The following is a 13,965-nucleotide window of genomic DNA, read 5'->3' as shown; positions in this document are numbered from 1 at the left end:
TTTGTTACTCCTTTTTTTTTTTTTTTTTAAGATTTCTTTTTTCACTTTATTTATTTATCCCCTCCCGTTTATGCTCACTGTGCGGTGCAGGCCAGTATGCCTTCACCAGGAGTCCCCGGGAATCAAAGCCATATGGTAGCCGGGAGCCCAACTGCTTAAGCCACATCGACTTCCCTATTTGTTATTCTTCTACCAATAAGGGCTACAATAAACAAACAAACTTGTTATCTAAAACCTTATCTGAATCTTGTAGGGCAAGATGTACTCCTGAACAAAGAACTATTCAGATTTTAGGAAGACAACACAGTACATCTACTAATTGTAGCAGTTAGGGTTCCAGCAGGAAACCAGGTGAACACTCAAATTGGGATAATTAGAGATTATTTATAAAAAAGAGGGCAGGTTTGAGGAAAACCACAAGAGCTAGTGAAATATTGAACCTGAAGGGATGAGGCAAGGGGACAGTTACTAGAAACTAGATACAAAGACGCCTGTGTGAAGATGGTTGCCTAACAAAAACTGAAGTCTTTGTGGAGGGACAGCGAGCCCACAGTGACTTCACAGAGAGGGAACCAAGAGAATATATACCCTGACCTCACTCTCTTCCCTCGAGTTTCCATCTTGTACTCCCCAATTGAAGCCAGAGAGGAGAGAAGCCTAGTGATCTACCCCACACAGGTCAGCCTCTCAGGGTTCACAGCAGGGTGGAGAAGAACAGCAAGTGGATTTGGAGAGGCAAAGGCAAGATATCCAGCATGGTCTTATTAGTCTACATAGACTAATCTCTGTCATAAACAACTCTAAAGTATCTGTGGCTTAAAAAACCAACAGCTTACTCCTTTTTTATATCATGTCATCTATTATAGTAGGTCTACCATCTTATAAAGCCTTGGCTATCCCCCCACTGAACCCTCTATTTCAGATGCTGAGAGAAGAGAACAAGAGTGGAGGACTAGTGAGAAGTTAGAGACCAGACCTGAAAGTGGCATACATTTTTGGAACCTACATTTTACTGATTAGAACTGAATCATGTGGTGCTACCTAACAATGGTGCTAGGCTTAGTATGGTGATGTGTCCAAGAACGAAGTGGAGAAACACAAATAGGCTGAATACTAGTTTAATTACATATTACATAACACCCCAGTGCATCAGGGACAGCACCCTAAAATCAATCCCACTAATAATTCTGCTCTGAAACATGAATAGCCACACTAAGTGGGATAAATAAAGACTATAATAACAAAGTTAACAAAAGCCTCATAGCAAAGCAGATAAAGTATTTTCACCAAATAAATTGTACCAAGTTTTTTTATCCCCGCCCCCCCCCCCCCCCCCCCGCGGCAAGCTTGCTGTCTGCTCTCTGTGTCCATTCGTTGTGTGTTCATTCGTGTGTCTGTATTTATTTACTTACACACATACCGCCCCCCGCCCCTGCTTGCTTGCTGTCTGCTCTGTCCATTTGCTGTGCGTTCTTCTGTGTTTTTTTTACTTGTCTCCCTTTTTGTTGCATCACCTCGCTGAGTCAGCTCTCCGTGGCGCTTGCGGGCCGGCGGCTCTCCACGGTGTTTGGGTGAGCCTACCTTCACAAGGAGACGCTGGGACACGAACCCAGGGCCTCCGATAGATGGGAGCCCAACTGATTGAGCCACAGCCACTTCCCACCAAATATTTTTGATAAAACTTTAGGTTTCTAGAGGATCTTGGTTTTCAGAATTGTAAATAAGAGACTATAAATGAACCACATTATTCAAATAAGAAATCCTCTCAAAAGAGCAGTTAGAAAGTAGAGACAGGACTTAAACTCAGGCCTATGACTTGAAAATGTATACTTGTGATGGACAGGAAACTGCAACTGGCCAAATATTTCATTTGTTATTTGAGACATCATTAATGGTATTGAAGCAGACTAGTAAGATAGGCAATTAACAGATAGATCTGGAACCTGGCAGAGAATCCACGTGGACATGAGTAACCCCCAAGATGGCTGCTGAAAGACCCCCACCCCCAAGACTGTGCTATCCAGACTTCTTCTGGGAGTAAGGAAAAGCCCTGGATATTCCCCAAGGACTTTATCATTGGGTCCTCACTGGGGGGGTTGATCGGTGGGGTGATCAATCAAAACAGCAAACAGCTGGAACCCCTCCCCTGCCATTAGCAAAGGGGTGGAATAATTAATAGTTTATAAAGCGGACTGTGAGGCCAGAGCAAACGTGCACTCCGCTCTCTTGCCTCCGGACCAGTTTCTGCCCTCTGCACACCACTCTCGCCATTTTTCCTCTGCTATGTGGCCATGCAAGTAAACCCGGGCATTTATAATCTATAATGGGGAATTGTAGCTTGTAAATCAGCCCTCTTTATCCCTTTTCACCCCCTTCCTCTCTACCTGGGACCCCTGCTCTGTTATTTTCTATTATTTTCTCCCATTTATCTTCCCTCTCTACCTGAATAAATTACTGGCCTAACTTACCCAACATGCTCTTGAAATTCATTTCTCCAGCATAGTCAAAGAACCTAAATGAAATCCCGTAACAGTATTAGTCCTTGGGAAGTGGACTTGGCCCAGTGGTTAGGGCGTCCGTCTACCACATGGGAGGTCCACGGTTCAAACCCCGGGCCTCCTTGACCCGTGTGGAGCTGGCCCATGTGCAGTACTGATGTGCGCAAGGAGTATCCCGCCATGCAGGGGTGTCCCCCGCATAGGGAAGTCCCACATGCAAGGAGTGCACCCTGTAAGGAGAGCCGCCCAGTGTGAAACAAAGTTCAGTCTGCCCAGGAATGGCGCCGCATACACGGAGAGCTGACACAGCACAATGACCCTACAAAAAGAAACAGAGATTCCTGTGCCGCTCACAATAATAGAAGCGGACAAAAAGAACACGCAGCAAATAGACACAGAGAACAGACAACTGGGGAAGGGGGGAAGGGGAGAAAAAGAAATAAAAATAAATCTTAAAAAAAAAAAAAGCATTAGTCCTTAGGCAAGGAGAAACAAACAGGAGGGTTTCTGATGAATTTCAATGTTTTTTGTGTCCTATTCTGTATAAGCACTCACTGTGCTAGCAGGTAAGGGAAATAAGAATAAAAGGTGATACCTAACCACAAGAGAGCCAGAATATGGTGGAAGGAAGATTTAGAATACATGTAAAGTAAAAAAACAGACTCTGATAGGTGCCGTAGAAGTATGAAGTCCAGTAACGATTGATTCTGAAGGGTAGAATTAGGGAAGGTTCATGTAAAAGGTGCTGGCATCAGAGTTAGACCTTCAAGGAAAAACAGAATTCTAAAAGAGGATGGAAAGTATTTTGAGTAAATGGGGAGCATACACAAAGATATAAAGGTGGGAGGTATTTAAATGCTTAGATAATGGCAAATGGCTTTTGTTTGGGAGTATTTCAATGCTGGAGAGCTAAGAATTTTACATTTTATAATCATCACCAAGAGGTCTGTGCAGCTTACGATCAATAAGAAAGAGCAGTGAGAAAGACAATGTTGGGGAACCATTTGGCTAGGTAGTGATGTAATTAACTGAGAAAGATTTATCTGGGTACAAGAACAGGAAGGGAAAAATTTGAATTTTGAATATGTTGAGACTGACAGCTCTGAAGCATTGATAAAAAGTTGTATAGATTTAGTACTCAAAAGGTCAGGCAGTGTCTGCTCAAGGACAAAATATTATCATTATTAGTTATCTCCCAAGGAAAATCTGCAGAATGAAAAAATAAGTAGAAAATGGATAGTACCAAACCTCTTTGCCTTATCATTAATTTAAAATATATACTCCAGTTGCCAAGAGGCTTTTCTGTTTACTTCTTAGTTCTGCCCACATTAACCTCCACTTAAAAGAGGTTTTATATTATATGTACCAGATAAATAAGGTTTAGCACACACTGGTTCTATTCATTCAAGAGGGAAAAAAATCTTCACAGCAAAGTAAAACAAGGGAGGAACATGTACTGACTTGTAGTTCTACCATTTATGTAGCAATTTCCTTGTACGCTAACAACACTGTTCACAGCCCTGCAATTTTTAAGTGGCACTGGCCAAAGTGATGAAAACATTAGCACAATACAACTCAACTTCCCTGTATGCTAATTATCAAGGAAAAGGACTGATCAAAAGACAAAATTCTGTTCAAGAATTATGTGCTTTAGGTGCTTCAACATGGGTGGTTCAATATACTAAAAAAAACAAAAAACACAAAACACCTCAGTATGAAATATTGCTTTCATATCCTTTTTAATTTTTTTTAAAGTTAGTTTTATACTAAGAAAGTTTAACTTCTTTTCTGATAGGTTTCTTTATTTACCAGAAATTAAATTCCTAGAATGCTTTATTTCTGAATTATTTTTAAAACTTCAAAATAACCATGGCCAGAAACTACCCTATATGCATATACACTGATGCTTTAAACATAAATAAATAAATAAGACATCTATCTTTAACATACTTGCTTTATTTTAAATTTGGGCAACCACAGCAGGCAATATGGCATAGGCTCTTACAGTTAATCCAGTGATGAAATTCATCCATGTATACGTGAATATGAGGTAACAAAGTGGTATTCACTGGGTTCTTTAAAATGTGAGTTGATTTTTGAAATATTCTGTGTGAATTCCTTGATCTCTGCTAAAGGCCATTTGTTTACACTAATTGTTGGTACAGCACTCTATACGCTATTTCCAAAGAGCAAATGGCAGATCAGGTTTAGAACATGTGACTTTCTCATTAGGTGTATTTAAACTGCACTCAATAAGTGAGAAATCAGATCCCCCCTAGGACACTGGAGAAGATCTGAATTTTTAATCTTCAAAGAAAGAATATCAGAAGGTAATATTAATTCGAAATCGTCTCAATTATATATTAGAGCCAAATGTAACTTTTAGTATATATTAGGTTTCTAAAATTAAAGTTTGGTTTTAGGTTAAAAAGAAAAAAGATAACTTACTATTTACCTATGTCCAATGTAGACTGGTTGCATTACTTCAAATGTGGCAAGCCATTAGATTTGTATAGGGGTTAAAAAAAAAGTCAGCCTTATTTTACAATGGTTCACTATAAAACCATTGGTGTATGTATATATCATGTTCTCATAGTCTATATCTACTAAAGAACATTTAACTAACAGTCAGACTCAAGTTCTAGTTCTGGTTGTCATTAAATATGCATCCTCAGACAAGTTAAGCTCTTTGAACCCATTTGTAAAATGAAGGGATTAATTTTGATCACTTCTAAATTTCTATCTTAAAAAACAATGAAATTCTCTAAGAACTAGCTTTTTTAAAAGGGGGAGAAAATGAAGGTAATCTCATGCCAATACTGGCAAAAACTCAATTTTGGTTTAACCTCTTTTAGTCTCTGGAGTAAACACTTTGTATGTAATATCCTAATTTGTGACCTAAACTTAAGCCTCTCTGGAATAAAAGCCAAGAAAAAAATCACAAGAAGAAAATGTAAATATTTGTTTCATTGCTTGTTTTGTCACTCTTCTTTCCAAAATTGCCTTTCATTCTCCACTCCTGCCCTACTCTCTACTGATCTCAAGCCCCTATATTTACTGTATTGGTATATCAAGTATTTTATTTTTTGCTTTTTGTTTTAAATAGAAAGACCAAATTAAACTCTTTTTTTAGTCTTTGGATTTTTCTCTAAGTTGGTGGCCCTAGGTAGAAAATAGGTCTTATGTCAGCAGATGCTGAGAACAAAGAAGGGGAAGGAAGTTATTTATTTTTTCACTAATAGCCATGAAAAAATAACATTTCTATAAGAAATTTAACACAATTAAGGATATTTGCTTGCTTATTTGTGATTCAAGTGTCAGATTAAATTATGTAATTATTTTATAACAGAAGGAAAATGATGTTCAAGCTATATCTGACCAGCTTGCTCCTCACATTCATTGATAACACTTTGGGAACAACAACGCCAACATTGGCAACTGAAAATTCCATGACAACCCTGAATTCCAAGATGACCCTGAATCCCAAGACAACTTCAAATCCCACGATGACCTCAAAGCCCAAAACAACTTTATCTCCTACGATGACCCTGAGTCCCAGGACGACCCTGAATCCCAAGACAACTCTGAAGACAGCAACAACCATGAATACTACGAATATAACAAGTGGCAGTGTTAGCACCATACTCAATCCAATGGACAACATTCAGTTTCTTTTCTATGTAATAATTTTTCTGTTTTGTTTGCATTCAGGCTAAAGTGTCCTTGAACTGCCTGCATTCTTATCTCAGTTTATCTAATGAATGACAACAAGCATGCTAAGAAAATAAAATCTATATTAATTTACTACTTAAGAAATTAACATTATTCTAGCTTAATTTGAATGTTTACAAATTTTAATTATGGAAGTTTATTACTTAAATATGATGGTTCCCGTCTTTATAAAAAAAATTATGCATTACACTATTAAATGCTAAAACAAGCAAAATACCATATTTGTCTTTTAGATGTTTGTAAAACTGAATTGAAACTCAAGATGTACATGTTAAAGGTATAGGAGAAGAAATTATGTCAGTGGCATTTAATCTAAGTATGCCTGAGTGTGTGTGTGTGTCAAGGATGATGAGTAGTGGTGTGGGGAAGGTGTTTTTGTATTATTTTATATATTATGAAATAGACAAAAAAAAAAGTAGTGATCCTGCAAGGAGAAACTATAGTGCTCTATAAAACACTCTCATCTTTGTTACCATATTTCATGAATATGTAATAGTAATATGGTATTACAGAAAAAAAAAAAGTGCCCATTCTCCTAAACTTTGTAATACATAATACTACTGCTCCAATGACAAGAGTATTTTGCTTTAATCAAACCCTTGAAGGAAGTCTCCTACATGGGAAGACATTGTGTATCAAAAGATCATTTATAAAACAGATGCTTGGAGCTCAGAACTAATTTTCCCCACAGAAATATATGTCATAACTGCTAGTTAGATTTTCTTGCTGGTCTACAAAGTTTGATTTAACCTCAAAAACCTAGTAAAATTGTAACAGAGATAATAACCATGTTATTAATGGGGCATTTTAGTGCATGGTCCCGTGTCCCTTTTTCCATGTACTCTAGGTAGAACTGACCTCATCCTTGAGCTCTGGGGTTGGGCACATGATACAAGCCTAGACAAACAAGATATTCCATCCCTCTTGCCATAATGACTGGTTCAGGAATTGGCACATGACTCAAGCCAGGCCAATAATACTAGTACCTTTTCTGGAAATACTGGGAAAGAAGTGTTTTTTCTACTGGGGTTATTAAACTGGGAGAACACAAGCTTAAACTGCTGGCCACGGCTTGGCAAGAGCTGACTGGGATAATAAAAGCAACACAAAAAGAGTAAAGTCGAGAGACAGAGAAGAAAGATGTTCTCCAGATGATACTGTTGAAAACTCTACACCTAAGTCATGCAAGAAGTTAGTCCATCTCTTTGTAGGTATAGGTGCCAATAAATTGCCGTTTTGGTTTATATAAGTTTGAATTGAGTTTCTGTCATTTTTAACAAGCAAAATAAATGTAGTACATTGTATATCACATGATATAGATGCATCATCATTTATTCAACCATTCCCCCTTTGAAGCACAGTTATGTTGTTTTCTTCCTTCTTCCCCCTCACCTTCCTTTCTTTGCCACCATAAACAACGCTACATCAATTATAAGTTTATTTATGGCACTTTAACGATCATAGGGCAGGAGCATAAGAATATGGCAGGGAATGGCAGGAAAAGATTAGAAAAATAAATTAGGCCAAAAATTATGAAGCACTTTCTATGCCCAACTACAGAGCTAGAACTTTATATGGAGAGTTAATGGTGCTGTTCAAGACACCGGGAGAGAAAAGATTAGATCTGTATTGGAAAAATACTTCCAGATACAATGTGAAGATGTCCTGGAAGTAGTCATTTTGGGGTTAGGGAGGGAAAAGAATGCTCCTTTAGCATAAGGAAGAACATTTGCTTTGTCTGGAATTAGAACTGTGTAGCACTGAGAATGAGTTACTAGCTAGGGGTTAAGTGGAATGAGTACAGAAAGAGTAAAGTCATGAGGCAGAGTTGAGATTATGAAGCCATAAAAGAGAGAATTAAAGAATATAAGCTGGTTCCACACTAATTCAGTCTCCACCTGGGCAGGTTCTGCTCTAATCATGCTTTTCCTGATATCTAACTTCTTAAGAAAATAAGAGTGACTTCTTTGCAATAATAAAGACCTAACTAACACAACTTAATTGATTTTCCAGGATCTCATGGGTAAAATCAAGACCTGGTGATTGACAATAAGGAAGATAACAGAAAGGGAAATTTTTTAAATGACTAGTGTTTCTAGAGAGGAGTACTGAAAGGGATGGTGCTGGAATCAAGAAATAATATGGTGTGTGTGTGTGTATGTGTGTGTGTGTGTGTCCATGTATGAAGAAGGGGGTTCCAATATATGCTGAGTCAAGTTTTGGATGTATCAAGTTCGAAATGTCTGTGAGCTACCTGTAAGGAGACTGGAATCCACATCTCAGAAGACATTAACTAGTACAAGGTAGTCTAAACCAGAGATATATATGAGCACCAAAAGAAAAGTCAAACTCAAGTGCTCTTGGACAAAGTTGGCTGTTAGAAATAAAGCCCTCACTAACAATATACACTATAATATACATTGTATAAGGGAGGAATTGTGCCTCTCTTAGCTACTATGTGCTACTTCATCTGTCCTGGAGTAAAGCTTCATACCAGGTGAAAACTAAAGCCACAAGAAGCTCTAATAATTTGATGTAAGAAACTGAAAGAATCAAGTTTTTTTGAAATTGGTAGGGTCATAGCCAAAAGAAGTACACAGGACAGTTTTTATAAGTATCCCTCTTACCTACTTTTTAACCCATGAAGAAACAGATTCAGAAAAATTAACAGAGCAAATGAGTAGCAGCACTGAGAATCCTTAGCCCCCTCGAGCCACTGTACTATAAAGGCTTACTGGAAATCCCATTGATTTAAATTGAGGGCACCTGCAACAGCCCACCCTCTATTCCTTTGGCCTTTTTTCAGTCCACTGCAGAGAACACAATCATAAAGCTTCTCATCCTGAAGAAAAACCCAGTTTTGACATTTTCCAGAAATCTTTGCTATTATAAATTAACAGGAATTGAAAGGGAGGTAGGAATACTCATTATCTACCTCTCTCACCAATGTTTCATTTTTTATTACTAAATAAAAACAGATAGTCAAAATATCCTCCTGGTTATATTAAAGGCTGGGGTTGGAATACTAATGTGGTTCATCTCAATTGGAAAAGAAAATTAAAACTATGTTAGACAGTTTAGAAACAGCAACTGAGATAAAAGTTAGAAAAGTGGGAGTGGATGAGGCGTAAGCAGTTGAGCACCTGCCTCCCACATGGGAGGTCCTGGTGCCTCCTAAGAAAACAAAAACAAACAACAAGCAAAACAAAACAACAACCAAAAAAAAAAAAAAAAAAACTCAGGGAAGCCAATGTAGTTCAGTGGCTGAGTACCAGCTTCCCACAAATGAGGTCCAGGGTTCAATCCCCAGCTCTGGTACCTCAAAAAAAAAAAAAAAAAAAAAAAAGTTAGAGGGAGGAGTCTTATAGGAAGGTGAGGAGACTTGACTGAGAATTAAAGGGGAGGAGCAAGAACATATTCAATTTTCTACACTCTCAATTCTTTAATACACGCACAGGGTTCTTGGACTTCTTGGTTTTAAGGTTATCTGAATTACAGATTAGAAGAATTCATAATGAAGTATGGATAAAGAACAGACATCATGTGTTTAAATGAAGGCACATTTTAAAGGAAGAATTTAATAATTTAAATGAGCCTATATTTTATGGATTATATCAAATAGGTATTTTTGAGTAGGAGATCACTACCTAAGACTGGTCAAATAAATTTCCTAGAGCAAGATTAGAAGGCAGGAGAAGTCTGAGCCCACCTTCCACCTTACTTTTTTCATACCCCTTTCATAATTTCTCAGTCTCATTTTGTTTCCTATAAACTGTCATATGTTTTTGCCTCCCATGACCATTAAGAGGCCATTAAGTTTGCCACCTATGAGCAAATTCCTCAGGAAACTCAGAAAGTTTAAGTCCTACAGTTAATGAATAGCAGAACTAAGTCTAAACACAGCCCTTGAGATTCCAAAGCTAATAAAACAAACCTTCTCTATTATATTACACTGTCACTAAAGTTCAAGTACCACAAGCTTATGTCATGCTAAATGGGAAGAAGTAAAAAATGACAAAATAATATCACAGTTGAGTTCTCAGAATGAAGGCAAAACCAGGCAAGAAAGAAAAGACAATGGCAAGGAAAGCAAAGCTAGCATTGGACCTATCATTTAGAAGGTGCTCACAGCATATCCAGAAAGGTTTTCTAGGAATCCACTGTGACTGAGGACAGCATGAATGAACAAATCACTCTTATATCTGTACCATCAACCACAATTCTTACCCACCTCTTGGTTTACTGTGCTATCCAGTTCCTAGATTATTCTCAAGCATTCTGTCAATTGGCATTTGTGGGAAACAAAGGCACATTGTTTCCATTAAGCAAGTTACTTCCTTGACCACCATGGCTTTACGTGCAGGTCACAAGGCCAGCAAGGAGATGTGTGTGTTCAGGTGGAACAAGGCAAAATGAGTAACAAGATTTATAGGCTTGTTTATAGAATAGTGTTAAAGACAATGGTGATTTTGTACCAAGAGGTGTAATCATGTAGGTCCTGTACATTAGATGTGTATCTACTTTTACTGGAATGGGTTGATGTAATGGTAATAACTAACTAGGAATAACTGCCTGCTTTCATGCTCTGAAGGGGTATAAAAGGAAGCCCCTGAAATTAATAAACTTCTCTGATGAGCTTGAGGATTCAATGCTCTCAGATCCCCTGATCCCAATCTCTCTTTGTCTTTCATTCTCGATACCCTTCAGGTCGATGATTCTGATAGGCATTTACATAACTAGACTACCATTTTCAGTCACATCTCCATTTATAAACTAGCTGTTACTCACTGTGTGTTACTATGATTAGTAGTAAGATTCTGACAGTGTTCTTTCATAGTTTGTAACAAACCTCTCATGACAATGCCAGGTGTTGGTGGAGGGTTGATGTATGGGACCCCTGTACGATGTTACGAATGTTTGCTCTGTAAGTTCACAACTTTTACTATACACTTAATTGTTTATGTATGTTCATATATAAATGATATCAGATAATAACAATCAGAATGGTTAGGGGAAAACTACTTTGTTTAGTAGTAATATTTTGACAATGCTCTTTAATCATTAAAGAGTTTAAAAACAATGCAAGTTATTGGTGGTAGGGTGAGATGTTATATATGTTTGTTTGATGTTATATATGTTTGTTTTGTAAATTCAAAATTATTATACACTTATTGTTTATGTGTGTTTGTGTGTGGGTGATATATTTCAATAAATTTTTTAAAAAGTCAAAACAAATAAATTAAAAACAAAAACAAAACAAAACAAAAAACACAAATCAATTGTCTAGGTGGTCTCTTGTGTCATTTTTATAGGAATTTCCCATAGCCCCTCTAAATTTTTTTCCAAATCACCCTGATGCTAGCTTATACAGCATATTATAAAATTTCTCAGAGATAATGCTCTTAAAGTTTTATTGCTACTTTAAAAAATAGAAGAGGGAGCAGATGTGTTCAAGCACTTGAGCTCTTGCCTCTAACATGGGAGGTCCCGGGTTCAGTTTCTGGTGCCTCAGGAAAAAACAAAAAATGAGCAAGCAAAACAAACAAAAAAAAGCAACTCAGGGAAGCTGATGTGGCTAAGTGTTCACATGCCATTTTCCCACATACAAGTTCCTGGGTTCAATCACCAGCCCCCAGTACCTCCAAAAAAAAAAGTTCCTGATTATGTCCAGAATATGTCTGGGAACACAAGATTCTTATGTGATTTTTTTTACTCTGGTAATTAATCTATTGTAGATAATATTTTAAATGATGTAGGAAAGAGAAGCCAATATGAAATAGACAGTCTGAAAAACATTTTCTAATATAGTGAGCATCATTTTGGGAGCAGGACGGCTATTAATCCTGTAATATATTCCCAGGTAAACTTGTCTTCAATTCTTGCTAAGTCAAATGGAAAAATCAAACTTGCTGGCTCTATATATTTGCTATCATTTTTTAAACCATTAAGAGAAACAAAAATAGCATTTCTTACCTCCGTGCAACATAATAAAAAATAGGATTTCCAGCTTTGGAAGTCCCAGCTTGGTAGAAAATACTTAATGTTTTCAAAGCCTTGAACTCTTCTTTTTCATGTACCTGGTGCCTAAAAGAAAAAATAACAGAGCAACTCATAAGCTTAATACTAATTTTTGAGCATTTTCTTTTCTGGTTTATGGATTTTGAAATAATGAGAAAGGTTTTCCTTACACAGTTAAAAAGGAATTTGCCCATATTTTCTTCTCTGATTGATGGGAAGTTTTTCCTCATGATGGTATGAGCATTTTTTTCAGAAGGCTACTCAGTTGTCTTAATACCATTTATTAAAAGTCCATCCTAATCTCCATGATTTTGAATACCACTTTTAATATATACTAAACTTTTACTTTAAAATATATTCTGAAAAAGCATAGTTTAATTTTCATAAATTCTGCTCAAGACTTAGTATGTTTCTTTGATCTGAAGATCATGCCATTCACCAACACTAGAAAATTCTCATCCATAACCTCTTCAAATATTACTTCTTCCCTATTCTCTCTAGGCTCTATTCCTGGAATACCTACTAGACATGGTTGGACCTTCTGATTCTGTCTTCCACATCTTTTACTCTCTCTCATATTTTTCATTTATCTCTCTGTACTGACTGTACTATAAGTAATTTGCTCAGAAAATATCTTCCAGTTATATTTTAAAAAATATGTTATTTACATTTTATTTTACATAGTATTTCTATGTGTCTTGAAGGGGAGGGGCTGTATTAGCACCATCCATGTTATGGTAACAGAAAATCAGTATTTATTTAATATTAATGGAAACAATCTAGATATGCTTTGATAGGGGAAAGAGGTATACATAGGCTAAACACCAAATGTTAACTGAATTATCTCTAAGAGCTGGGAGGGATGATAGAGAATTTTTTCTTTCTTCTATAGATTTTTGTGGTTTGAATGATTTAACAATTATTATTTCTATATTGAGAAAACTGTAAATCCACCTTCATTTTTTAAAAGGAAAATGGTCCTCAAAAAGCACAGCGGAAGAACAAAAATGACATCTTACATTTATTAAACATTACATGTACCAGACACTGCTCTAAGCAGTTTACACATATTAGCTCATTTAGTTTTTGCAAACACAGAAGAATGCTTTATTAGGGAAGGGAGGGTCTTAGGTAAAAAGGAATATTCAAGAGGTACACTTAGAAAAATGGCTACCATATCCCCAGTAATGTAAAACAAAAAACAGTTTCTTTACTATTTTCTATTAGGTAACGTGAAAATTTTGTATGGGAATTGTTCCCTTGGTCACAAAGAAATAAACATTTGTTACACTGAGAAAAATCTAATAGAGCTAAATATAAAAACTAAGTTGGAAAAGAGACATATTCATAGACTATTTTAACAATAACACAGTTCTGTACAAAACTATGATCTATAAGTAATAGGACTAATTAACAGGCACTTTTAAGTAAATCTTTAATGTAAATTAACTTGTGAACGGCAGATTATGGTTTCTTTTTTTTCTTTCCATCTCTGACACATACTATGAACAAAGCACCCAGCCCACAGCCACTTATAGAATACTTAGTAAGTTCAAAGTACAATGAAAGGTACTCTAAATACCAAAAGACCCAGGAAACTATCTTCACTAGAACATCACACAAATGAGATCTAACCATGAGGATCTATTAGTTCACACACTACATCCCTCTAAATGAGATTCAAAATAAAGGCCTATGGAAATTTTATAACACTATT

The 13,965-nt window shown here is 36.6% G+C and overlaps 1 protein-coding gene across 13 annotated transcripts in view; it reads right to left on the bottom strand.

The window, feature by feature from the left end:
* NF1 (neurofibromin 1) overlaps positions 1-13,965 on the bottom strand; it is a 298,008-nt gene that overhangs the window by 87,923 nt on the left and 196,120 nt on the right. For all 13 annotated transcript variants that reach the window (XM_058283832.2, XM_058283828.1, XM_058283823.2 and 10 more), the window contains one exon: positions 12,204-12,314. In XM_058283832.2, the coding sequence (XP_058139815.1) occupies positions 12,204-12,314 (111 nt within the window). The remainder of the gene's footprint in view (positions 1-12,203; positions 12,315-13,965) is intronic.

This window comes from Dasypus novemcinctus, chromosome 21 (genome assembly GCF_030445035.2).
Source record: "Dasypus novemcinctus isolate mDasNov1 chromosome 21, mDasNov1.1.hap2, whole genome shotgun sequence".
Taxonomy (NCBI): Eukaryota; Metazoa; Chordata; class Mammalia; order Cingulata; family Dasypodidae; genus Dasypus; species Dasypus novemcinctus.
The sequence above is the reverse complement of the archived record's forward strand: the minus strand, read 5'-3'. Positions and strand labels throughout refer to the sequence as shown.